Below are 27,494 nucleotides of genomic sequence, written 5' to 3'. Positions count from 1 at the left end.
CTGGCTGGACCAGCAAGGTGGGGTTGTCCTGGTGAGATGTCTAAGTAGGCAAAGTGTGCACTTATGTTTGCTGAGCCTCCAGTTTTGACTCTTCGGGATATATATTTGTATTCAGTCTGGTCCACAGAGCCTTTTAGGGATATCTCTGAATTAGAATACAAGATTAGGTAGGGAATGGAGTTTACTGTTGTGATTTTTTTTATGACACACGACAGAATGACAAAGAACATATGAAACTTTAGGTTGTTCAGGGAGTTTGAAGGTCACAAAATTAATGGAATTAGAGTTGCAATATGACCCAATAAAAATAAATGCACTTCATTTATTTGTGAGTTGTAAGATTGAGCCACTCTGACCTCACTGTTCTCCATGTAAACTGCACATACTTGCCTTTTCTGTGCTTTTATAGATCCCTCTGTGCTTTTACTGTTCCCTCTGCTTACAAAGGCCTTCCTCCCCATTCAGCAGAGAAATGGAGCCTGGGAAGAGCTAAATATTATGTATGATAAATTACCTGTATACAAATCTATCTTCTTATGTTAAACTTTCACTGAGAATAATAATATTCACAAGTATATAGTGTTTACAATGTGACAAGCTCTGTAATTTGTGGCTGTTAACTCATTTGATCCTTACAACTATCTGTTTATGGAGGGATGCTTGTGTTTTTCAGGAAAGGAGACCACATAGGGAAGTTAAGTAAACTGCTTAGGGTTCTAGTGTTGGGATTTGTAATCAGGCTGTCTGGCTCCAGTATCCATCTATTTAACCACAATCAAATGCTTCCTCTCGGGTTAGGGACTGTGTCTTGTGTATCTTTGTAGTCTCAGTGCCAGTCACAGTGTCTCAATCAGAGAGATATGAATTAATGATGCTGGGTGAAGTCCATAAATGATCAGCCTCTTCTAATAAAGGGTAGTCTCTAATCGGGACCTGTGGTTCAGAGTTGTTAAAGGAAGATTTTATAGGTTAGTTTGAGCAGCTTGAGAGTCAAGTTATTGTCCAGCTCAAGACGTGTGCAGAAGTACTGGATATAAATTAAAAGGGTATCCTGAATGGCATGTGAGATGTAGTGTTGAAATAGAAAAAAAGAAAAGTCTGTATAGAGAAATGTACATCCTGGATGTCTAGTTGGTCGGGTAAAGATGGTGGTGATATGAGAAAGGGAAGTAGTTAGAATAAATACTCCAGGCTTTGATTTGTTCTTGTGGTATTCTGGTTAATTTGTGAGTGGTGGTGTGAAGAAAAATTAATTTTCCTTTAGAGGATAGGAAGGAAGGTACAACAAAACCATAGCTTTAATGAGGTTAGATATTATCTAAGAACACACTTCATAACAGAACAAGTTCCCTGACAATTATTCAATGAAAGGGAAATGGCCCATGTATGACAATATACATGCACTTAACACATTGTTGTCAGTTGTTAGCGGAGTACTAGTTCTGTGATAAAATCATTGGTGATCTTGGATTGGGGAAGAGAATGCAAAAAATCTCTGGTTTATAGGTGTGATCATTGTATCCACAATATAATTTACCTAAGACACCTGGTTCCAAACCACCGCAATTCAATATTAGCTATGTGGAAAATATTATTTTGTTGTAATGATCAGCTGTCATCTTTTTGGTAGCTCTATATAATCTAAGTCTGGAATATCTAATAGGCAGAATTTTATGAAATAGAGAAGTCCTGGAAAGAAATATCTTGTTTGTTGCATTTTTTTTTTGACTGATCAAGCTATGTGGTTATCCTATTCTCCATAAGAGGTCTTATCTTTGTAAAAATATGGGGTACTAGGGAAAGGGAGGAATTTCCTTTGAGGATTACCAATTTAGGTGCCAGGAAGACAATTACCATTGTTTTTAAGAAAGTTGTCCTTCTTAAAAGAAAAAAAAAAAAGAAAGTTGTCCTTCTTGATATCTCCTTTTAAGACATAATTCACTTCTTCTATGACATAATTATCTTCTGAAAAAATAAAATAAAGCAGAAATAATGACTCAAGACTATATTGTTCTAAACTCACTAGTTTTCCAATTGTTCCCTATTTAAAAGATGTATTTGATATTCATGCATACAAAGATGATTCATACTTATTGCAGCTATTTTTATAACTGGCAGTAATTAACATAGTGATTTATATTACATATGCCTTAATCATTAGGCTAGGGTCAATAGACAGTCCATGCTATAGTAAAGACTTAAGGGAATTCCCTGGTGGCACAGTGGGTTAAGGATCTGACATTGTCACTGCTTCGGCTGGATCGCTGCTGTGGCAAAGTTTCGGCCCCTGGTATGGGAACTTTCGCATTCCATGGGCATGGCCAAAAAAAAAAAAAAGATTTAAGGATAATTCCAATGTTAAACTTAATTAAATTTAGTTATAAAGGGAAATGTTCTAATTTCTGAATGACATAATTTAGGTGAGGTTTTACTTCAGAATATGTTCAATGTTAGTTTATATTAATTGAGATTCAGTCACAGATTATGCTATAGTTGGGGGCTGAAAATAAAACACCAGTTAGAATATAGGTATGTTTGGGGAGTTCCTTTGGTGGCTCAGCAGTAGCGAACTACAATGGTATCCACGATCCCTGGCCTCACTCAGTGTGTTAAGGATCCAGTGTTGCCATGAGCTATGGTGTAGGTCGAAGATGGGGCTCAGATCTGGCATTGCTGTGGCTGTGACATAGGCTGGCAGGTGTAGCTCCAATTTGACCCCTAGTCTGGGAACCTCCATATGCCATGGGTGTGGCCTTAAAAAGCCAAAAAAAAAATGTAGGTATGTTTGATATCAGTAATTATGAATCTGTTATAAAAAGTGAAAATGAATCATACATGTTTACCAGGGAGCAAATACTAAGGTCTCAAAGTGCCCTAACCAGTGTTGTACTAAGCCTTCTGCCAAGTATCAGCAAACATGTGCAGAGTTTTATAAAGTCTAAGTAGGTATTTATATATTAACATTGAAGTCTGAGAATCAAGAGATATACATACTCCTAAAAAAAAGATATACATTTTTTTTTCTAGTTCCAAAGACTGGCTTTTCCTAACACACAAGTCTGGGGAGTGTTATTCCAAGTTATTATCTTTGGAGAATACATTGCTTACAGTTGGACATGCTGTGACTTTTCCTTCTCTATCCATTCCTCTGATCTATAATATATTACTCAGTTTTCCTATTCAAAATGAAGGAGTTTGGATCAAATCTATCCTTTATCTAGATTATACACTGACAGCCCGCTGTGTGCAAGTGAAACAATGGATGTAACTTAGTCTCCCAGATCCTCTGAGCAGCTGGTGATGGGGGAGGAGGGTCACTACAAACAACAAGGATAATTTCAAATCGTGATGGTTGTGATGGAAGGCCTTTTTCACTGGAAGCTCGATTGTGCTGTGGTTTGCAGCTGTGTTTGTCATCAAGCAGTCATTGAAGTATCCAGTGGCATTTTGGCAGCAGCAAATCACAATTACATGATTTTAGAAAGATTTCTAAAATAAAAAATTTAACATAAGGACATACATAGGAGAGAGAGCAAACGAGCATAGAAGGCTTAATCTCTAGAATATATAATTTTTTTTTTTCCTTTTGGCCATGCCCACAGAATGTGAAAGTTCCCATACCAGGGGCTGAAACTTTGCCACAGCAGCGATCCAGCCGAAGCAGTGACAATGTCAGATCCTTAACCCACTGTGCCACCAGGGAATTCCCTTAAGTCTTTACTATAGCATAGACTGAATATAAATGAGCATAGAGGGCTTAATCTCTAGAATATATTTCTAAAATAAAAAATTTAACATAAGGACATACATAGGAGAGAGAGCGAATGAGCATAGAGGGCTTAATCTCTAGAATATATAAACTTATACAACCCAACAACAAAAAAGCCAATCAATCAATGGAAAAATGGGCAAAAGACCTGAATAGACATTTCTCCAAAGAAGATATACAGATGGCCAACAAACACATGAAAAAATGCTCAACATCGTTGATTATAAGAGAAATGCAAATCAAAGCTACCATGAGATACCACCTCACACCAGTCAGAATGGCCATCATTAATAAATCCACAAATAACAAGTGCTGGAGGGGCTGTGGAGAAAAGGGAACCCTCCTGCACTGTTGGTGGGAATGTAAACTGGTACAGCCACTATGGAGAACAGTTTGGAGATACCTTAGAAATCTATACATAGAACTTCCATATGACCCTACAATCCCACTCTTGGGCATCTATCCGGACAAAACTCTACTTAAAAGAGACACGTGCACCCGCATGTTCATTGCAGCACTCTTCACAATAGCCAGGACATGGAAACAACCCAAATGTCCATCCACAGATGATTGGATTTGGAAGAAGTGGTATATATACACAATGGAATACTACTCAGCCATAAAAAAGAATGACATAATGCCATTTGCAGCAACATGGATGGAAGTAGAGAATCTCATACTGAGTGAAATGAGCCAGAAAGACAAATACCATATGATATCACTTAGAACTGGAATCTAATATCCAGCACAAATGAACATCTCCTCAGAAAAGAAAATCATGGACTTGGAGAAAAGACTTGTGGCTGCCTGATGGGAGGGGGAGGGAGTGGGAGGGATCGGGAGCTTGGTCTTATCAGACACAACTTAGAATAGATTTACAAGGAGATCCTGCTGAACAGCATTGAAAACTTTGTCTAGATACTCATGTTGCAACAGAAGAAAGGGTGGGGAAAAAAATGTAATTGTAATGTATACATGTAAGGATAACTTGATCCCCTTGCTGTACAGTGGGAAAATAAAATAAAAAAAATAATGACAATAAAAAAAAAGAATGGTGAGGAAAGGCCTTGACAACCAACTGATAAGAATAAGATAATGACAAAGACCTTGAGGAGGAGGGTTCTAGATGGAAGGTCTACTGAGTGCAGGGTTCTGAGGATGGAGCCAATCCTCAGAGGCACAAAGCACAGAAAGAAAGATAGCGTGTCTGAAATAGAGTGAACGAGGATGAGTGGGAGGGGATGAGTATGAAGAAGTAGGGGCCAGAAGACAGAGAACTTTTTAGACCACAGTAAGTTGCTAATGATTTTAATTGTAGCAAGAAGCCATTGGAAGTTTTTAGCAGTAAAGTGATTGCAGTCAATTTGCTATGAAAGGTCACTTTGGTTGTTAAGAGCAGAATGGTGTGGAGCAGGATGAATGGGAAAGAGCCAAAGCAAGGAGACTGGATTGGAGGGCATTACAAAAATCTAAGATATGATTTTGGCATGGGCCAGAGCGTGACAGTGGAAATAATAGTAGAGACAGAGAAAGACAACTGGGTTCAGCACAGGTGAAGATGGAGATTAAGGAAGACTACTTCACTCATGCAATTAATAGTTCTGAATCCCTATTCTGTCCCAAGCTCTATATCAGACACTAATGATATTATAATGAGCAAAACCAGAGCACAGTCTTTGGCCTTCGGTAGAACTTCGATAGAACTGGTTAAAAACATCATTAAAATATGCGAACCAATAAATAACTGCAAGCTCAGAAAAGGACAATAAAAGAGACCTAATTTAGCCAAAAAGTGTGTGTGTGAAGTGGAGGAAGATGCCAGGTCAGCTATAACCAGGAGAGAGGCAGTGAGGATATAGCAATGGGAGGCCTTAGTCCTGGTGGTGACACAGGAATGAATGTGACAGTTGATAACTGGACCTAAGAGGGCCAGCAGGGCTGGAGGGAAAAATAAGGGAGAGAAGAGGTTGAAAAGGAAGGCACTGAGCAGACTGTATAGGATCATGCAGGATGTGATGGAGTTTGGTGTTTAGCCTAATAACTGTGGAAACCCATAAAAGAACCTGCCTAATTACTAAGATTTATTCCATTTCTCAATTCTGTGTTTTTCTATGATTTAATATGAAATCAGAAAATGGCAGGACTGGAAAGTGACCTTCAAAAGACAGTGAAATTGCTGGCATTTGATTAACATAATTAGAGAGCCTTGCAGAAATCAGCATGTGTGATCATCTTCCCCTCAGGTGCAGTTGAGCATTTCAGGCTGACAGTCATCATAGTCCCAGTATTATGACTCCATTAACATTATCCTTCCCAAAGCTGGACTGCATTTGGCTGCTGTTCTGTAGACTCTTCTCTGAATCCCTGAGTTTTATGAGCTTATGCAGCATGGAAATAGGTATGGTACATACCTGTGTAGGTAAACTAAAATACTTTATATGGCAGTTGTGGGTGTGGAGTTACAAACCCATATCAGATGATATTAATATCATTAGATCATTTCCATGAATTAAATAAAAAGGTTATGGATAGCCTGCCAAACTTTCTGCTTTCTGGGCCAAAGGAATTAAACTCATGAGAGAGCTAGCTGTCTGGACCATGAGGGAAGCCCATTACCATCTTGGTGTGCCCCGGACCCTCATGCAAAACAACCAGGGGCAGACAGAGCTATGAAAAGAAAAGGGAAGCTGGCCTCTGGCACCATGATTTAACACCTGAATTCAGCCTTTTCAGACCCCACTAACTTTGCACTATACTGTTTTGTGACTCAGTACCTTCTCATTTACCAGTTGGGGATGGATTTTCTGTCATGACTAGGAAGTTGTGACCAATGTATTTGTATCAGTGAAGGTGACTTGGGTGCATCTCTTCTCTGCAACATAAAAGAGACTGGTTACTGTCTGCACCAAACCGCCCAGACATAGACAGGGAGATGGACTGGTGAGGGCCATGGCCTATCCTTTCCACCATCTCCACCAGTTTGTTGTGGAATGTGAAAGAAGTTCCACCTCTATCTCTTATTAGGGGGTGTGATCTTGAGACAGTTACTTAGGCTGTATTTGCTAGCTTTGCAGTAGGAATCCCTCATAGGGTTATTGTGAAGCTTCCATGAGACAAGGGCATGATTCTAAGGATGAAGAATAAGCCATCTTTCACCATAGTTGCTGGTAGGCTCTGAACTTCAGGGCCAACTAGAGCCAGATCTTCCAGGAGAAGGCAGGAGACAAGTACTTGGGTACATTCCCCAAGGAGTCATTTTGGGTTATCTATTGCTGCATAAAAACACCCCCAAACCTGGTGGCATAAAATAAAAACCGTTTGATGACATTCACAAATTATGTAGGTCAGAAGGTCAGAAACAATGGATAGCTTTTTCTGCTCCATGACATTCAGGAGTTCAGATGGGCACACTCAGATGCTGAGGGTGGCCTCAGCTGGAAGCTTCTCCATTCCTTCTCCAGGCTGCACTGATTAAGGTGACTCAGAGGCTAGGCTTGCCTGGCACTATCCATCTTATCACCTATTCATGGCCTCTGTATGAGGCGTGGGCTTCTCACAGCATCGTGCTGGGTTCCAGAGGGACCGTCCTAAGAACCCAGTGGGTGCTACATGGCCTTCTGTGGTATAACTTTGGAAGTCATGCAGCATCATTTCCACACAGGCTATTATTATAAGGTAACACTTGTAACCATACCATTACAAGGCCTCTAAGGCCACCTCAGGTAAAAAGGGAGGGCAATTAGGCTTCATCTCTTAATAGGAGAATTGCAAAATTACCTTATAGGAAAGTTGGTGAAATGGTAAATATTTTGCAGCCAATTTTGGGAACTACCACCTGTCAGAGAATCACAGCATCTCAAGGCTGAAAAGCTCCCTAAAGTTGGCCCTCAGTTATCCTTGGACACCAACATCAATCTCTTTTGCAATGTTCTGGCCCATGTTCACCTGGCCTCTACTGGAGTGTGCCTGGTATGAGGTGCTGCTGCCCAGCAGTGCACCCCATCCACTTTGGTGCTGCTTGGGCCTGTACACATTTCCTTCCTGTGTTGAGGTGCCCTTGGTTTTCTCCCTTAACTCTCATACATTCTGTGGACTGTCACTAGGGGCAAGTGCCTCCCTCTGCTTTCACCACAGCTCAGTGGAGATTTGAAGACAGTTACCATGGGCTCTCAGCTTTCTCACAGCTTAGAACTATGGACTGGATTTGTCCATGAAGTAAATGCCCTCTTGGGTGCCTTCTAAATCTATCCTTCCCATTTTCCCACTGCCAAAACTTTAATTTCAATTGAATCTCCTTAGCCCTAGTGGGTAACCTTAGTTAATGAGAACCATTTGGAACAATTCTATTTATATGGCCAGGCATTTATTTAAGAACAAGCATGAAATTCAAAGGAGACATAGGGGATGATTGCTAGGGGTTTCTGGGATTTCTTCCAGCTGTGATGACTGGAGCAGCAGCAGTCATCTTGGGACCATAAGGACCCATCCTGTGAGGGTAAGCCAACTAAAATAGAGGAAGGACTTGAGTCTTTGGAGGACTCATTAAGCCAACAAATTGACTGGCCCTGGAACTGCTCCATTTCCAGACTTCTTGCTACATGAGAAATTAATAGCCTTATAATTTAAATAATATGTTCAATAAACACTTAGTAAACACTAGATATTCTTATGGCTGCAAGGGGCACAACAAGTAACAATATAAAAGTCCCTCATGGAACTGACATTCTATTGGAGGGACAATTGATAAGTACTAAACATGGGCCTGAAATTTTTCACTCTTCCTGGCCCTTTTCTCTGCCCAGAAACTGACCTAGATGGAGGTGAGGGAGGGGTTCTATTGTCTCATGACTTCCAGCTGAGTTCAGCCAAAGGGAGCTCCACCAGGAGACCAAAGGTTGATAAGAGAGACGTCATGGTATTTTTCCCTCTGCTAGCTCTAAGCCAGGCTGGGTTTGGCAGTGGATATTCCTTAACAGAGGCCACAGCTCCAGATATTGAATTTGTCTCTCATGTGGCCTAGCTCTCAGCAGGGTCCAGTTATCCTGCTCCCTGACCCTTCACCTCCAGCATTCCTTGATCCCCTAATCATGCCCCCTTACACTCCCATCCATTCATCTTTCTTAGATTACCTCCCTCTCCCAAGGGTAGAATCTCATCTGTGAGAAGCCTGACAGATGTGGCGGCAAGTTGTACATAGAAAATTAATTCAAGAAGAGTCGTGAGTACAGAGAGAACAACAGGTTTGAAGGACAGGCTGGGAAAGATCTCATTGGGAAAGTGATACTAGAGTAAAGATAGGAAGGAGTTATGAAATATCTGAGGTGAAGTTATATTTCAGGTGTAGGGAAGAGGCTGTGCAAAGGCCCTGAGGGGGGACTGGGCCTGAGTTTCAAGAAACATCAAGGGAAGTAGTGTGAACAGAACAGACATAATGAGAGGGAGAGGTAGGAAGTGAAGTCAGTGAAGCAAAAGGACAGAAGCTGTTAGTACATTGTAGTCGCTGTGGGACACTGTACATGAGTAGAGGGGCCCCTTCAGGGGTGTGAGCAGAAAAGGAATAGGTGCTGACTCTGTGTTAACAGAATAACCTAGCTTCTATGTGGGGAAGGGACTTAAGGGCCCAGGCAAGAGCATAGATCCCAGTTAGGAGGGGACTACATGGATTGGGCAGGAAAAGAGGGTGGTCATAGCAGCAGATGTAAGATGTGGTTGAGTTTGGGGTATTTTCTGAAGGTGGAGCCAGTCATATTTGCTGATAGAGCAGTTGTGAGTCTGTGGGACAGAAGAATAAAAGATGACTCCAAGGTGTTTGGCCTGAGCACCTTTGTACAGTCCCATCCCCTTGTGCCTGGATTGGCCCAGGGACCTGACTGAACCCAATGAATGCAGCATAAGTGATATGGGAAAAGCTTGGCACCTTCTGCTTTTGGGCCCTGGGAAGCCAGCTGCTGTATAAGATGTTGGCCCACTCCCAGACCACCATGCTCCAGAGAAGATTGGGAAGCCACATGGAGAACCTCACATGAAGGAAAACAGAGATGGACAGTCCCAGCTGAGTGCCCATCCAGAGCCCAGCAACAAATGCTTACCATAAGTGTGAGGCATTACACCTTGCAGTTATCCCATGGACACCATGGGAAGCCAATGATCTAGTTAACATATAGTATCAAGAGAACTAACGGGAGTTCCTGTCATGGCTCAGTGGTTAATGAACCCAACTAGTATCCATGCGGACATGGGTTTGATCCCTGGCCTCACTCATTGGGTAAAGGATCTGGCATTGCCCTTAGCTGTGGTATAGGTTGTAGCTGTGGCTCAGATCCTGCATTGCTGTGGCTGTGATGTAGGCGGGCAGCTACAGCTCCAACTGGAACCCAAGCCTGGGAACCTCCATATGCCCCAGGTGAGGCCCTACAAAGACCAAAAAAAAATAAATAAATAAATAAATAAATAAATAAAAATGGAGAGAGAAATAATGAATTGCTCTTGCAGGTCATAAAAAAGAAAGATTTAGTGCATTCATTCTCAATTAGAGGCAAATAAGTGGGGTTAAAGTATTAGCATTATCATTAATAAAATTTAGGCTAGAGAATGTAGCTTAGGAGCAAGAGACAAATAGGCTCTCCACAATGGACCCCTTCTTTGGGCAGACTTATTTGTCCTGTCACAGAAGTCCAGACAGGGGCCGGCTTCACTCTGCTGGAGAGAAGATCCTTCTGCTGGAGAAGCAGCAGAGGATGCCAGACCTCTGTGGGGGACTCCATCCTACCAGAAAGAGATGAGAGGCTGAGATGGGCATACAGATTACTTCCAAATTTATCAGTTGAATAAATTATACAATCTCCTCTGGAGCAGGGTGACCAAAAGGGCAGAGATGGATCCTGAGCTCCATTCACATGGAAAGAAACATCAAGAGTGAGAACGATGTTCCACCCTTCCCTCTCCCCGACTGTCATAGATTGTGACTCTTCCCTTGTAGCTTTTAATTACCACCTGTGCTATCTGATACAGGAGCTACTAGCCATGTGTGAATATTTAACTTGGAATTAATTAAAATTAAATACCTGTTGAAATTCAGTTTCTTAGTTACACTGGCTGAATTTCAACTGCTTGGTAGCCGCATGTGGCTAGTGAGTGGCTACTACATTGGACAATGCAGGGATACATCATTACTACTCTCAAAGAAAGTCTACCAGACGGTGCTCATCTGAGATTCTTGTCTTACTCATCTTTATATCATCAGTGCCTCTAACTAGGCCTGACTCAGAGGCACTCAGAAATGTTTCTTGAAGGAATACATGAACTAGACAATTGTGATTTTGTTTTTCCAATCTGTACATCACAAAGAGCTATCCATTGATGATTCCTCAGCAACAAAATATGAAAATGGAACAGAAATATCATTGAAGAATATGCATTATATGCTCTATTTTTATTTTAAAATAATGATTTGTATACACATAGACATGTACATTTAGAAGCGTAGGAAAAAGTCTTAACTATGTACCATCTAATGGTTGAAATTAGGGGAAGGAAATAAAGAATTTTTTTTACTTGTTATTAGGAAAATATGTTACTTTAGAGTTAAAAAAAGTGGAAGAGTATGTAGTAGTTAATTTTCTGGGTATATAAAGAAATTTATAGGTCCCCTTAATATCAAGTATTAATGAAAGGTAATTTTAAGAGAGAACAAAATGCTATCTATATTAAGAATGCTAATTAAGAAATATAGCATTGAAGTATAAGGACAAATCATAGTCATTGGCCTGATGAATATTGCATGCAAACTATGAAGTCTCTTTCTTAAGGAGTGTACAAAGCATTATTTTCTTTCCAAAATATAGTCCCCTTGCTAAGCTGCAGAAAAGAATAGGGCCAGATGGTACAGTTCTCATTTTTCTGTTATACCTCCTGACCCAGCTATATACTTTCTCCCACCTCTCCTTATAGAAATTAGTTTTGCTCACTGCAGGAGCTGTCTTTACCCTGAGAATGGACCTAATAACTGTGCCCAAATCAGAATACTGATGCGATAACTGTGATAATCTTTCTGCAGCCTCACGTTGCTCCTCGTTGGTAGTTTATGAGCTCACAGATGCTGGATCAAAACTTAGGACATAAAATAAAGACATTCTGTTTGACAGGGCCAAATCTAATGCTAAATCAAGACATTAAAGCATGAAGTAGTGCCTTAAAAGGTAACTAGGACCATCTAACTCACATGAAAAACCAACCTGGTTTCAAAACAAATGTCTTTAAAAAGCTAGATGCCACAGTACTTTCTTAGAAAAAAAAATAGTCTATCATTAAAAGAATACTAAAAACCAAATATGAATGACAAATAATATAGAAAGACAAGTTTAATTATCAACACTGCTGTTTTATTTCATACTCAGTTGATGGGAGATAATAATCTTTTCGTCATACTATTAAAATGACTGAAATTAAAGTTATGAATATAATCCCTCAGAAAAATGGCACTAACAAAATAGTTTTTTAAATGAGCAGGGTAGAAATTATTTCTTGTCAGTATTGTGTTCATTGACTATGATTCATTCTTAAACAATGATGGATTCTAGACTTGGGTAAAACTCCATGAGGATGAACTCATCCTTTAAAAGCTGATATTTGAAGAGGTTGAGCCATTCAGTAAATTACTCCTTTCTTAAAGGTTTTTTTTTTTTTTCTGTTACTCTTTATTTTTCAGACCCACTATGAAAATGGGGAATATATCATCAGGCAAGGTGCAAGAGGGGACACCTTCTTTATCATCAGCAAAGGAAAGGTAAGTTCTGGTACCAGGAGAGAGGGGGTGCAAAGGCACCTGGGGTTCATTAGCACCCCCTAGAGGAGCAAATGTGCAAGGTCTTGAGCTGTATGAGTTTTTTCATTTTCTGAAACTGATGAAGAAATATTTGAGAATGAAGCTCCCTATAAATGCGGCAGGAGGAGAAAAAGTATGGCTTTGAAGACCAGTAAACATCCGGTGTTCTACGGTAGAATAATCATGATTCTAGATGGCACCGATATATTGGTATGAATGGAAAATTCTCCATAATTAAAATTATATAATTTAAAAAGAGAAGACTCAGGCTGCTTTAAAATTATTTAACAAGAAAAAAATTCCATCCAGTCATTAGGAGCAGTAACATTGTGATAATGAAACATCAAGACTTTCAAATCAGATGGCCCAAGTTTGAATCCAGCTATGAAGCTTACTAGTTTATTATCCCTAGGCAAGTGATTTAACACTCTGAGGAGAATGAGGAAGTAAATCTATTCATGTTTCATTGTACCTTCATAAATAAATACTGAATGGATACTAAGGAATTATTATAAGTGGTCAATTATAGCAGAAGGGATAAATACAGGTAGGTAAGGAATATAAATGAAAAAAAATCATAATTTAGTCCTTACTATTTTTAAATGTTTCAATATTATAAATATAATTTTTAAAGTATTTAAGAAATTAAGTAAATTGTAAAATGAAGATGTGTAGATTGATGCTTTAATTACATTGCTAAAAATACCTTAAATTACTTTTAGCAGTAAAGTTCTAATCATTTTTGCATTGAAGTGTCATTGAACTGTGTGCATTGTGATTTGGGCTTATTTTGCTTTATCATAAGTGATCCTTAAAAAGAAGTTATAAGAACTACTGAAGTAAAAAACTGGGAAGGAAATGAAGGTAAAAGTGAGTTTATATGGTAGATCTCACTTTTAAAATTATCACTTTTAAAAATAAGTAAATTTATTTCTTCTAATTTAACAAGTATGACTGACCCCAAGACCTTATGGCTTATGTTAAAATAGGAGAGAGAGAGTAATACAGCCACTGAAAACAGGATATGTGAAAGATTATAAATCTTGTTGGATCATATTTTAGAGAATCCTCTTTGGACTAACTGTGAATTTTAAATGTGCATATGTCAATGTTTGTACCAGTGGCATATTATACTTAAGGGAAGAAAATAATATTTATACTTTTATCATATCTGTTTTTTGACTGATATTAAAACGCTTGGGATAGAAATGATACTCTGGGACTGGCTTCCTAAAAACCATCATGAAATGAAATGTACTGTTATGGTTAAAATTATAACTTGTATTTTCCAGTGTTAGAGGATAATAAATGTTAAGTTTTGCGAGTTGTATATAACTTTTTAGATCTTACCATTGACTGTTTTATCCGTAATGTCAACTAAAGAATCAGGGAAAATTGAAACTCCTCATGCATATAAGTGATTTAGTTGGTCACAAGGGGACTTTTTCTCCTGGCAATTCTGGATTTACTTTTTTCTATATATGTTGCTACTTCTTTACCATCATGGAATGTCATCCATTAAGATGAATTTATGACAAGCTTTTGTGACAACACCATTACAAATTCCAGCATTGCCTAAAAGAAGCTGTGGTTTGTAACCAGTCTCAGCTGGAGACAGGTGCGTTAGTGGTGCTGTTTTATCGAGTTTTTTAACTTGTGTAAATATTCCCTTGGCAGTGTTCAGAGCATTGAAGGGATTCTGGGAGAGAAGTAGAAAGAACTTATTGGACTTTTATTTTTTAACACATACAATATTTTTTTTTTAGAAGGGGCATAGATTTGCCCTAACCACTTTTTAAGGTCACACAACTTAGCTGCCATAATTATTAATGTTAATAAATAGCATAACAAAGCTAAAATATAACAAGAATAAACCTGGAAGAAACCCACATTTACATATACAGGCAAATTAATGGATTATGTAATACTCATATAATTGGAGAATATACAAAAAGGAAATGAACTACAGATGTGTTGATATATGTATGAACATGGATGAATTGAGTAAATCTCAAAATGCAATGCTGATCAAGAGAAACAAGTTGAAGAGTATGTGTGGTTTTATTTGTTGCATAAAGTTTAAACCAGGAAAATATGTGGCGGTTTGTATATGTATATGTAAAGTTTGAAAACAGGCAAATATGTGGTATTTATGCCTGGAATGAGGTGCATGTGGGTGCCTATGCGCCCACATATAATTAGATGGACTAGAAAGGGAGTCATGAACATAAGATTTACCACAGATGTTTTGGTAACACATATGAGATGACAGGTTGGACACATGTGAGAGAGATTCTAATTCATTACTGCATTACACAAAAGGTTCAATTGTCAAATTAGATTTACAGGAATCATAGGTCTTACCCACACTGAATTTAACAAATGACTCAAAGAATGCAAGCAAACGACAGAAAAAAAACTCTACCTGTACATGTTCCACACCACTAGATACAGCTTCTGCAAGTGTTTTTCTGCACTGGGGGACTTCAGTTTTGGAATAACAGGATCAGTTTTAAGCAATATGTGTGACCTTGTTTGAAAAGGGAGGTGCTTTGAGTTGAGGCACCCCTCACTTTTATAATCTATTAATCACACAGGTAGGAACATGCAAAAGGCCTACCTGACTAACCCTATTCCCCAGCTGGGTCTGCCCTAAAAATCTCTAACTTCTTTTTTTTTTCTTTTTTTTTTTTTTGGCCAAACCTATGACATATGGAAGTTCCCAGGCCAGTGATGGAATCCCAAAGTTGCAGCTGTGACCTATACAACCATGTGTGGCCAGGGGATCAAACCCACGCCTCATCAGCAATCCCAGAGGCTGCAGAGACAGTATCGGATCCCACAGCAGGGACTCCTCCATATTTCTTTACAATGAACATTGCTTTGCTTATAAAACCTGTTGAATCTGTACTAAAACATCTTATTTTGTTTTTGAATTATTTTTGGTTAAGCATGTCAATTGGGCACATGGATTTTTTTTTTGTTGATGATTTTAGTGTTTAATTTTTTTGTGTCCTATTTAAAATATATAATTTCGGGGAGTTCTTTGTAGTGAAGTGGATTAAGGATCTGGCATTGTCACTGCAGCAGCTCAGGTTGCTGCTGTGGTGTGAGTTCAATCCCTGGCCCAGGAACTTCCACATGCCACAAGCATGGCCATAAAAAAATCTAATTTGTATGTAAATTCTTAATTTTAAAAGTTTCATATATATATAATTTTCGTTTCAAAATTTTAAATTATAAGACCATGTATATGTTTTACAAAAATTAATATGTAGGTAAATAAAAGGATTATAAAAATATATACCACTTTAATCTGCCTAAAACTAAAAGTAGTTAATGCTCTAAATAGCATTTTATGACAATAAGAGCAATAGTAGTGATATGGGATAATTACAATCAAAGACATGAAATTTCTAAAGTAGGAAGTGAGAAAAATGAAGCAAAGGGTAAAATAGGGAAAAAGGAGTCAACTTTGGGGGCCCTTACAGTTCAGAGGAGGCTTTTCATTGATTTTCTCATTTATTCACACACAGCACACATATACACTCATCCATATGAGATAACCCTTCCATTTTTCAGACAAGGTAGTAGGGTAATGGATTCAAATAGACTAAATATTAATTTTAACAATCCATAGCTAGTTCCCTTCCCTAGCATTGTAGACCATAAAGTACTTTGTGGTTTAGGTGAAAAGCCTATGTATATAGGTCAACGTTAGAGGGGCTATCTCTCTATATATAACTTTTTCTACCTTGAAATTTTTTAAGAATTAAAAATTCAAATGTCAGAGTTACCATTGTGGCTCAGTGGGACCCAGCTAGTACCCATGACGATGCAAGTTTGATCTCTGGCCTTGGTCAGTGAGTTAAGGATCTGGCATTGCCGTGAGCTGTGGTATAGGTCACAGATATCATCTAGATCCTGTAAAGCTGTGGCTCTGGCATAGGCCCAGAGCTGCTGCTCCAATTTGACCCCTTACCTGGGAACTTCCATATGCTGCAGGTGTAGCCCTTAAAAAAAAAAAAAAGATTCATTATATATACAAAGAACTGTAGAAAATACAACTTTAAAGGAAAACTTTTATTCTTGTTCTTTGATCAACTTTATGTTTTTCATGTATATGAAACTACAGGAGATCAATTTTTCCCTCCTACTTAGCACATAAGCAGAAAGTTTTTTATTCTGTAGGTGACCCATTTTTTGTCTCCATTACTGAATTTTAATAACATACTTTTAAAGAACATTACAAAACCTACTGAAATTTCTCCATAGTTTGCATTAATCTGCCATTTGAATTTCTAACCTTGTTGTTGTTGTTGTTAACCAAATGGCAAATGTACAATTATATAAGATGTCCTTATATCTAATTTGAATTAATGAGCTTAATTTATAGTATATTACATTTTAGTCCATGACTTTTTTTTAATAGCCAGGACGACTGATAGAAGTAAATATGTTGAGTTTCCTCATTGAGCAGATGAGAAAATTGAGGTTCAGAAATAAAAGTGTATCAACATTTTGTCAAAGATTTGTCTAGAACATTTATATCTATATCACCCACATTAAGCTTTTGTCATGCAGATTTCCAAAACCAGCTGGATCAGAACCTCAGAAATAAGACTGTAGTAACCTTTATTTTAAAAAAGACCCCCCCCCCAACACACACATACACACAAGTTTGAGAATCACCGGGCTAGTGTATTTCCAGTCACATGGTGAAAGCCTCATCAGTATGCAAATAAGCATCTTTCAGATAAAGCTTAGTGGTAAGTGCTAAAAACTTAATTTCTATGGTTTTGAAACACTGTATGGAGGAGGAGTAATCAAATGGATCAGTGGAGAATAATAATTGAATTCCCTCCACCTTGCACAGACCGTCTTAATACTTATAAGAATTCTGGTCTTTGACATCCAATCTCTAAATTCAGAAACCTGAAGCATAGTGTTTTTAAATGTGTTTAAGTGTCTGGCATTGTCTCAAGAAATTAGTTTTTCTACTTCATTACATTTTCCAGGTAGGTGAATTTTAACTATTTAACCTTTCTGGATGACACAGAGCCAATATTAGGATTATTTGTAGAGCTTTAGGGGGAAATGAATTAACACAAAGGTACAATTTACTGCTTTTATGTCCACTCATGCAACAAATTATTACTTGCCTTCCATGGGCCATCACCCAACTCCCAAGTCCTTTGTGGGCAGAGATATCTTGTTAGTATTGAAGCTTTTCTCTTCATACACTTTACAATTCTTGATTGAGTATTTATTATAAATTATAGAGAATGACAAAGAAACACCCATTTATTTGAAGAGTATCCTATTTATTATAGTAAAATGAAGACATACATATAATTTATATATTTCAAAAGAAGAAATCCTCCTGAAGACATACATATAATTTATATATTTCAAAAGAAGAAATCCTCCTGAATGAGAGCAATGGTCAGGTAGAGACCTGAAGGAAGGCTTCCTGGAAATGTGACTGGCCTTTAAACGAAGACCGGATTCTTCTTAGCAAAGAGATAGTCCTGTCCTGGAGAAACTGGGATGCACATATAGAGGTGTATAGAAAGATGTTAAATGAAGCCAAGAAATAGAGACAATATAAACATCCAATCTATAAGGAAATCAATTAATAAATATAGAATGGAAAAAGACATTAAAACATTTAAATGGATGAACTATATTTAATGTAATAGTGTGGAATAAATAATTTAAACAATGTTAAGAGAAAAAAGTATCTAAGTTTCAGAATGATACATAGTATGCTCTTGTATTTTAAAACATAAACATAAAAAGGACTGGAGGGATGCTTACTAAATTCATCACAGGGATTGCCTCTTAGGAGGTAAAAAATGGGACTACTAATGAGGATTTGAGTGAAATTAAAATTTCTGAATAATTTATTACTTGTTGACAACAACTTGGAAGTATAACAAATCATGGAGGTTATTTCTTAGGTGCATGGGGATCTGACATTATTATTTGGCCCCTGTAGTGATAATGTACTCTTTTTGTTCATAAAAACAAGTTTTAAAAAAGCCCAAGAAATGGAATTAACATCATTAACTAGTATTTATTTGATCCAGTGTGTATGCAGTGGATGTAGACTTTCATTGTTTCTCTGTCTAGGTAAATGTCACTCGTGAAGACTCACCAAGTGAAGATCCCATCTTTCTTAGAACTTTAGGAAAAGGAGATTGGTTTGGAGAGAAAGCCTTGCAGGGGTAAGTAGATCACATGTTACAGTTTTGAGTTGAGTGCTACATACATTTCTGTCTCATATAATGAGCTTCTAGCAAAGTTGTCTATTTAGTGTTTATTCTACCATCAGACACAGAAACTTTATGATCATTTTTATGTGTTTCCAGCTGAAGTTGGAATCTATCTGGATTGGATGTGGAATTGATTAACTTCTGTTAATAAATCATTCTTATCAGGAAAATTTCTCAGTGTTCCTTAGTCAATTTCTATAAAGATTCCAAAACACAGTGAGATGTCTGTGCCAAGCTCATTTTGTACAACAGTTTTACTCAGTATCTGAGGAAAGTGATTGATTTTGAAATCCCTAAACCTGATTGTACAAACAATAGATCCAAATGCAAAGAAGGCTTTCTGGGCTTCACCTCTGGATGGTGGCTGTCATCGCTAGCTATGGTTGTAGACATGGAGGAGGGGGTGGAAGTTGAGGGTAATGCACATTCAGATTCACTGTGGATGAACTTGAAGGACTGGTCTCGTAGAGGTGTGACTTCAAGTCACTGAAATTCTACTTGTAAACTAAAACCTCAAGAAAAAAGCATATGGAGGAAAAACCCAGTTGACTTTGTATCATGCATTTTACAGAATGGATGACAAATATATTTTGGTATTCTACTCCTATTTTACAATAAACAACACATTTCAATTATCAGTACATATAGGTGAGACTTTTCAAGGTTCAGTGCTGTATGTATATAAGCTACTTGAATAACTAATACCCAATAAACATTCATTTTTATATCAAATTCCAGGAATAGGAGTGTATAGGAGAGAGACAGCAATAGAATATAATTTATTCCTAAAATATTTGCAACAGTCAGTTTTGCTTCCACATTTCAAAGTATGCCTTCATTTAAAAATTATATTATAAGTATTTTGCTAAAAAGTATTGTGAGAAAATAGTGTAGGGAGTTTTCATTTATAAAACACAATCAGTGGTTGGCAGTTTTTTTTCTTTTGTACCATTGCGCAGCTACAGGAGTGAAACAGGTCCTGGTAAATCATGCTACTCAGGCCATGTTATCTTATGAAAATTTAGAACTAAATGCATTTGACCTTTTTTTTTTTCCTGAGTCCATTCGATCCTTATTTGAGAAGTACTTGCCATTAGAAATTTCCACTGGAAAAGTTGGAAGAAATACCGTTGTTCAAAGTAGATATGCAAAAGAGTGTGATAGACATCATCTTCCTAGTATAAGTTGCAAAAAAAAAAAATACCGTTTGCAATCTTTCTTTCCCTTTATTATTGTGTATGTAGAGAATTCCACAGACTATCATCTGATTTCAGTGGTCCAAGATTAGATACTTCTGTGGAAAATGTTATTTCCAACAGAGCCCGAGAGCTAGAAACATTTCAGTCATTTCTGATTGAAATCACAAGTGGGACATTAGAAAATAAAACATGGTTGAGAATTGGCAGGTTTTTTTTGTTTTGTTTTGTTTTGTTGTTTTGTAGCTTATTGTCACTGAATTTTGGTGCTAATTTTAAAAAGTTTTTGATGAAAACGCCTTCCCAGAATGTGTCTTGAGAAGTGTACTTGGAGATATGGTTTCCAGAATAGTTATCAAAATTTGCTCTGTTATCAAAATTTAATATAGGTGAATTTAAGTTCATCTAGATTGAATTCATGCTAGCATGTGATCATTCTTGTGAACTGTCCCGTGCCAAAACTCTTGTGCACATATTCGGTCCTCTTCACTGTTCCTTTTTTTTAATCATACCCCCACTCTTTCCCATCACACCCCCAACCTACCCCCATCTCTCTCTCTAGCTTACACCCTTTCCTCTCATTTTCTCACCACTCAACCTGACTTTATCAACATACTCTACATATGCGCTCTTAAATGTCACCAGGGATCTGCTACTTACATCGTAGATGGTCTTTCTTTTCTGTCTTCATTTGACTTCACATCTCAGCCATAGTTTTACATTGTTGATCACCCCTTCTTTCTTTAAATTCCCCATCCTTTGAGACCCTAGGTGATTGTTCGTAAATTGTTAGCACTTTTTAGAATTTCTCATTTCATTTCCTGAAATTTACCAATGTTTTATCCTCAACTCTGTCTATCACATACATCTTGGTACACGTACTGCCTCTTACCTTGATGAAAAGAAATCCCAAATACTTATATTCTGATTTGAGCTCAGCATCTACCACTTTTCAGATACTCAATATAAACATGTATTTGTTGAATGAATAAAGGAGTGAGTGAACAAAAGAATCTCCCTAATGATGCCCAGTCTTGCAATCCTTTCTGCCATTAATCACTTTTGCATACAGCGGAAATTAATGCTATGTCGTAAATCAAATATACTTTGATTTGAAAAAAATTACTTGCACAACTTAAATTTATTTGATAGTGAATAAGGATTTACAACCTCAGTTGATTATAGGGTTCTGGCTGGTAAGGTAAATAAGTGAAAATAAGGTGAGTAAAACTGGTGGCAACTAGAAAGCCTTGTACAATGAGGACAGCAATTACTGAGCTCCAGCTCATTGTTATGCTTTTTGTTTTTTTCTTTTTAAAGAAAAGCAGAAAAAACTGGGCTTTGGAAAAAAATGTGATTTTGTAACTTAAAAAAAAAAAGGCTCTGCAAGCAAATGAAACATTTCTGCCAATAATTTGATCTGCAAGTTGCCATTTTGTGATTTCTATCAATCAGACATGCCTCTTTAAAATTTTGTAACTAGATTCCAGAGGAGAAAGCCTGTTAGCTTCACCCTTATTATTTCCTTGTTTTGACTATTTTTTGGCATTTTTATGTTTTGATGTTCTGTGTCTATAACCTGTTTTTCACAGTGTTCTCTATGTTCTTTTTTGATCTCTGTATTGAATTTTAATGTTTCACACAAGAAATTCTGGCTTTTCACAAATTGGATTGATTTGTTTCAATCATTTCCCTACAAATAACTTAAAACTGTATGTAACTTTAGGATATAAAGTCTTTTGAGCAACTGTGTATACCTTTTTGAGTAACAGCTATGTCCTTCTTTGGAAATCAGTAGGATTTTATCCTTAGAAGACAAATTTCATAATCGGCATTCTCCGTATGTACATAACACAGCATTTTAGATTGTTTTTTCCTCGCAAATAAAATGCATATGTACTGGGAATTTTTGTTTTCTTGAGGATGTTGAGCAGATTATTAAATTAATGATAAATTGGTAATTTTGAAATTAATCCTTGACCCTTCTTTTTAAATTTGGGAGTGCCGAGTACTAGTTAAACACACAGTCGATAATTGAATGACAGAGCAGAAGTGTGACCTCAGTCACTAACTTCAGGAATCCACCATGTAGTTCTGCCTCTAGAACTGACAGCTTTTAATTTTTGTTGGGTAGAGTCAGTAGTCATAAATCTAGCTATCCTATAATCTACAGTATTATCATTCACTAACTGATAGTATTTCATTACTAGTAAAATTTGGTTCATTTATTGTTTTCACTATTTTTGGCTGACATGAAGCAAATTATTCAACATTGTTTGGCTTAAGCAATATTTTTGTGTGTGATGATAGTTTTTCCACACCAGAGAGAGGGCAAAATATTTTTCTTTTTTCAGAAGTACTCCTTAATAAACATGAAAACTAAAGTTGTTTTTAGGATAGTTTACCTCGGGTTTAATCCAGTAATTCACGAGTCAAATCATCTACACTCTGACATACCATTGCTTCAAGATTTCTGCCTGATTTGAAACCACGTAAAATTCATTTTGGTATCAGAGGATGTCAAATTCTAAGCCAAATACACACTTTTCATCCACAGTAAAGGAAATTATAAGCTCAAATTGAACCTGAGAGAGATAGGATTGAGCTCCCACTTGCCATGCTATTCCCTACCCTCCCTACCCTGCCCCTTCCCCTAACCTTTGAGTCTTTATTAAAGCACAGCCTGTGGTTAAGAGTTCCAGCTCAATAATCAGCCTGCCTGGGTTGGGACCCACTCTGTCATTTACAAATTCAGAGTCCCTGGATGTCTCTCCTTTGATCTAAAATGGAGATATTTGTACCTAACATTTTGGATTGTTGTGAGGAATAATCAAGGAGATACTTATAAAGCATTTGGATGGGTACCTAGAATTTAGATTAGAATTCAATAAAGTTAGCTGCTCTCATCGCCACCACCACCATCTTTATTTTTATTTGTCATTATCATCGTCAACATCATCAGCATCATCCCCATCCTCATTCCCCAGAGTGTTCTGCTACTTCTTGACTAAAATTTAGAGCACTTGGTGTAATTGACATAGCATTAGATTTTTGAGTCATCCACTTACTGAGCAAGCCAGTTAATCTTTCTGGGTCTGTTTCTGAATTTGTAAGCTGAGAACGCTCAAGTAGATGATTTCTAAGTTTCCTTGGGCCACTGCCTCTGCTTCTGTTGAGATTTGGCCTCTTTACAACTGGAACAGACCCTTGGATGCCAAAGGCGCCCTGGGCCACCCTGTGGCATTTGATAGCACACCTCTATCAGCAGGGCTCCTCCCCCCAGGAAGTATCCCAGCTGTTGCCTATCATTCTGAACCCCTAGGCCACAGGCCAGGCCCTTCTCCATTAATGTGAAAGTGAATAGGCCATGTTGGTTTAATGTTTAATAGACTCTAGTATTAGAAGTCTGTATTTCTCTAGATTCTCCCCTCAAAATGGATTGTGACCTTGGGTGAGTTAATGTTTTATAACCTGCTGCTTTTGGTCTTTTTAGGGCCTCACCATGGCATGTCGAGGTTCCCAGGCTAGCGGTCTAATCAGAGCTGTAGCCACCAGCCTACACCACAGCCACAGCAACGCCAGATCCGAGGCAGGTCTGCAACCTATACCACAGCTTGTGGCAATGCTGGATACTTAACCCACTGAGTGAGGCCAGGGATCAAACCTGCATCCTCATAATGACCAGTCAGATTCATTTCTGCTGAGTTACAATGGGAACTCCTCCTTTTTTTTTTTAAATTAATAAAATCATAGCACATAAAATCATATAACAAATACTGGATATAGCATTTTAATATTTTGCAACATTTGAATCTGATTACTATTCATTTATTTATTTGTGGATAAAATATTATAGGCATAATTCAGTCCTCTTTTGCGTTCTCCCCTAGTAAATTCCCTCCCTCCCAGTGTCACCATCCTGTCCCTGTACCACGAAAAGAGGATAGAAATAATTTAGGTCTTCCAATTGTAAGACTTGGGTTTCTGAGTCCCTCAGGGAAAATCTCTTTGATGCTTACCTGGGAAAATATGGAAAGTTATTTCTAAAGCTTGTGTTTTGTGTGAAGAAATACTCCAGGATTAATGAAGGGCTCCATCCCAGCTGCCGTCTTGATAGGATCATAACAAGACTTCCTAATCTGCCCCTGGTGCATTTCTCTTGCCCGGCCCCAGCTCATTTCTCTAACCTTAGGACTTCTATTTCCTATACCTGAGACTTTAGTGTTTTTATTTTGTTTCCCTTTCTTTTTGGTGGTAATATAATTAATGTGGTTTTAGTGAAAACTATTTTTATGAGGATTATGATGGATTATGTTAACACATATGTCTAGCAGGATTTTTTTTCTCTGTTGTCCTGGAATTGTGGCTAAGGTCCAAAGCTAAAAAACTGTCAGTACCTTGGGCCAGCTTCTTTTTGCACAACTGACTGGGATGAGCCAGAATTGCTTTATTAGTATCACTCTTCATCCATAACAGGGGACAAGTAGGGAGATCTGAGGTTGGTCTATTGGGCAGAGCAGTGTCATCAAAGAAAGTTGTTCCCTCAATCCTCTGGTCTCAGCTTCCTTATTGAGGATTTGCAGATACATAGGACATTAAGATAGAGTTTGCTAAATGATATTAAGGGAGAATCACAAAGTGTCATAGCCACATTATTTTATCCATATCTCCATCCCAAAATTTTTCTTGAGCTCCAGACCCAATTTCCTATGAGGCATGTCCACTTTGACATCACTTAGTTACTTCGGTTTGTACTAGGACAAAGCAAAATCTATTTGCTCTCTACCCCCAACCAAGTTTCTTCTTTCAAGTGATCTCTTTTGCAGTACGTGCTTCTCAAACCTTCATTTGGACATTATTCCTGACTCTTTTCTTTCTTAAAATGCTGTAATCATTGATAACTAATCCTAATGATTCTGCCTTCTATATATCTCTCAACATCACCTATGTCTTGTCATTCTCACTGCCACTGTTCTGATTTAGTGCCACCATGTTCTGTCACCTGGATTACTGGAGGTCCTTCTAATTAGTCATTCTGTATCCCTACTTTCTCACCTTCCATCCATTCCATACACCATGATAATCTCTCAGTATTATTTTCTAGGGTGGCCATGATAAAGTACCACAGACTGAGTATCTTAAAACAATAGACATTATTTTTTTTAATAATTATGGAGGTTAGAAGTGCAAAATCAAGGTGTTACCATGGTCATGTGTCCTGTGAAATCTCTAGGCATGACTCTGTCTTGCACATCTCTCCTAGATGCCAGCAATCCATGACATATTTGGCTGCTAGCTTCCTCATTCCAATTTCTGCCTCCTCTTCACATGGCTGTCCCGCCTTCTGTGTGTACCTCTGTATCAAAATCTCTCTCTCCTTATAAGGATAGCAGATATTGGACTTAGGCCCTACCCTAGTCCAGTATAGCAGCATCTTAACTTGATTATATCTTATTTCCAAATAAGATCACATTCACTGGTTTGGGGACTTTGACATAGCTTTTTGCAGGATACAATTTAATCCTTAACACTGTTCAAAACAACTAGCTTCATGTCATTTTCCTTCTCTGCGGCACTCCCTGTTGTGAGAGTCTGTTCCTATAGTACTAGTGCAGTCTTATCACCCACGTGCCTGCTTCATGGTCTATGCTCTCATCATACTGAGATTCTTCATGTCATCGTAATCCCCATGAAGTGTTTTGCTACTAGGCATTTTCCATTTGAAAAATCTTTTATGATTACAGTTCTTCCTGGCATGGATGAATAACCAAACTTATAACCGGCTCCAAGTGGGATGTTAGAACCTGGAAGCTCAGCTCAGAACCCAAATGTGCCAGCATCTAGAAGCTGACCTGTCACTTTATAGGCACTTATACTCATGATATGGACATATTATATCATAACATAAAAATGTCTAGTATACAATATTTTATTGAGCTTTGATATCAAGGGACCCATCATAAAATTTATGGAAATCATATCTTGGTTTTAAAAAAACCATACTGAATACAAAATATAATTACACATCTGCCCCTCCCCTCAACACACATACATACACACGTATACACAACCTCCTCCCACACATATATCCTAAATTACAGTTAGTAGTAGGGGCACACCTTTGGACTTGCCTACACATACACCCTAATGAATATGATTTAATCAACAAAATTTGAACACATGCTCTCCAGACTTCTCCAAAGAACAACTTCACCTGGAATATAAAATTGTTGTACAAAACAATTTTTGCTGTTTGTATTTACTTGACAATCTCGTTAATGCTTTAGTGGGCACTATAGACTCCTTCTTATATATCACCAGTAGTTGACTTAGCTTATTCTAATTGTCAGTAACTAAGCAGTAATCTAAGATACATTCATTTTAAATGCACTAGGAAATTGGTTGTTTTTTTTAAAAAAGTCAGTTAAATGTAAGAGGATTTATGAGAGAGGACTTCTCTTCTGGAGGAAGGCTTTGGGCCTGCTGACATGAATGATAGTTCATATAAAAGGGATTAGATTTCTATAGATGTTTGGGGAAACATCCAAGTGTCTTAGTGTTTTCCCATAAAATGTTTCCTTTATTCCTGCTGTCTTATATAAGGTCATTTCAGTGGTGGAAATTGAGCTACTTACAAAACAATTCAAGGCCTCGTTGTTATTCTCCAAAATGTCATTCAGACAAATAATTTCCTTCTGGAAATTCTAAGATAAGAAAATATAATGTAAATTTGAAAATCTCTTCAGAAACAAATATAAAAATATTTCATGTGAAGCTAATTTCCTTGTTAATGAACTTGGCTAGTATTTTTATGTCTCTGTCATTTTTATTCTTTCTGAGTCTAAATGATTGCTTCTTAAGTTTTCCTTTGTACTATGCAGAAGAAAAATGGCTTGTTATAAGTCATACTTTGGGCAGGCAACAAAGATTTTAATTAGTTAGATTCATTGTCATTACACTAATCCCTTATGAGGACCAAAAAAATTTTTTAACTCTCTGAATAGTCTTGCCAAAAATTATCTTTGAATGTAGCATTTACTAATAGTATTCTGATTGAAACTGTGTCTACATGAAACAAGCATTTCCAATTGTATTTGGTTTCACATTGTTCATTATTCATTCATACAATGAAATAGGAGTGGGAGATCATTCAGAAAAATAATCTAAGTCTCACCCTATACTCCAGGAACTAGGGCAAGTACAAAAAATTCTTTAGAAAATTTCAACTAATATTTAAGAGGCTTCGAATTCACCACTCTTTCCCAGGGTCATGCTCAAATATGTCAACAAATAATCATACAGGTATCCATAGTTTAATCAAGCAATAAACAATCAAAAATTGAAAAATTAGGAGTTCCTGTTCTCGAGGCTCAGTGGTTAACGAAACTAACTAGTATCCATGAGGACGTGGGTTTGATCCCTGGCCT

At 37.6% G+C, this 27,494-nt stretch overlaps 1 protein-coding gene across 1 annotated transcript in view; it reads left to right on the top strand.

Moving 5' to 3' along the window:
• Positions 1 to 27,494, top strand: part of PRKG1 (protein kinase cGMP-dependent 1) — a 1,143,802-nt gene that overhangs the window by 925,617 nt on the left and 190,691 nt on the right. Inside the window, exons 6-7 of the mRNA XM_047759865.1 lie at positions 12,477 to 12,554; positions 18,729 to 18,823. Of these exons, the coding sequence (XP_047615821.1) occupies positions 12,477 to 12,554; positions 18,729 to 18,823 (173 nt within the window). The remainder of the gene's footprint in view (positions 1 to 12,476; positions 12,555 to 18,728; positions 18,824 to 27,494) is intronic.

Source organism: Phacochoerus africanus, chromosome 15 (assembly GCF_016906955.1).
Source record: "Phacochoerus africanus isolate WHEZ1 chromosome 15, ROS_Pafr_v1, whole genome shotgun sequence".
NCBI classification, from domain to species: domain Eukaryota; kingdom Metazoa; phylum Chordata; class Mammalia; order Artiodactyla; family Suidae; genus Phacochoerus; species Phacochoerus africanus.
This window is presented reverse-complemented; position numbering and strand designations above follow the sequence as displayed.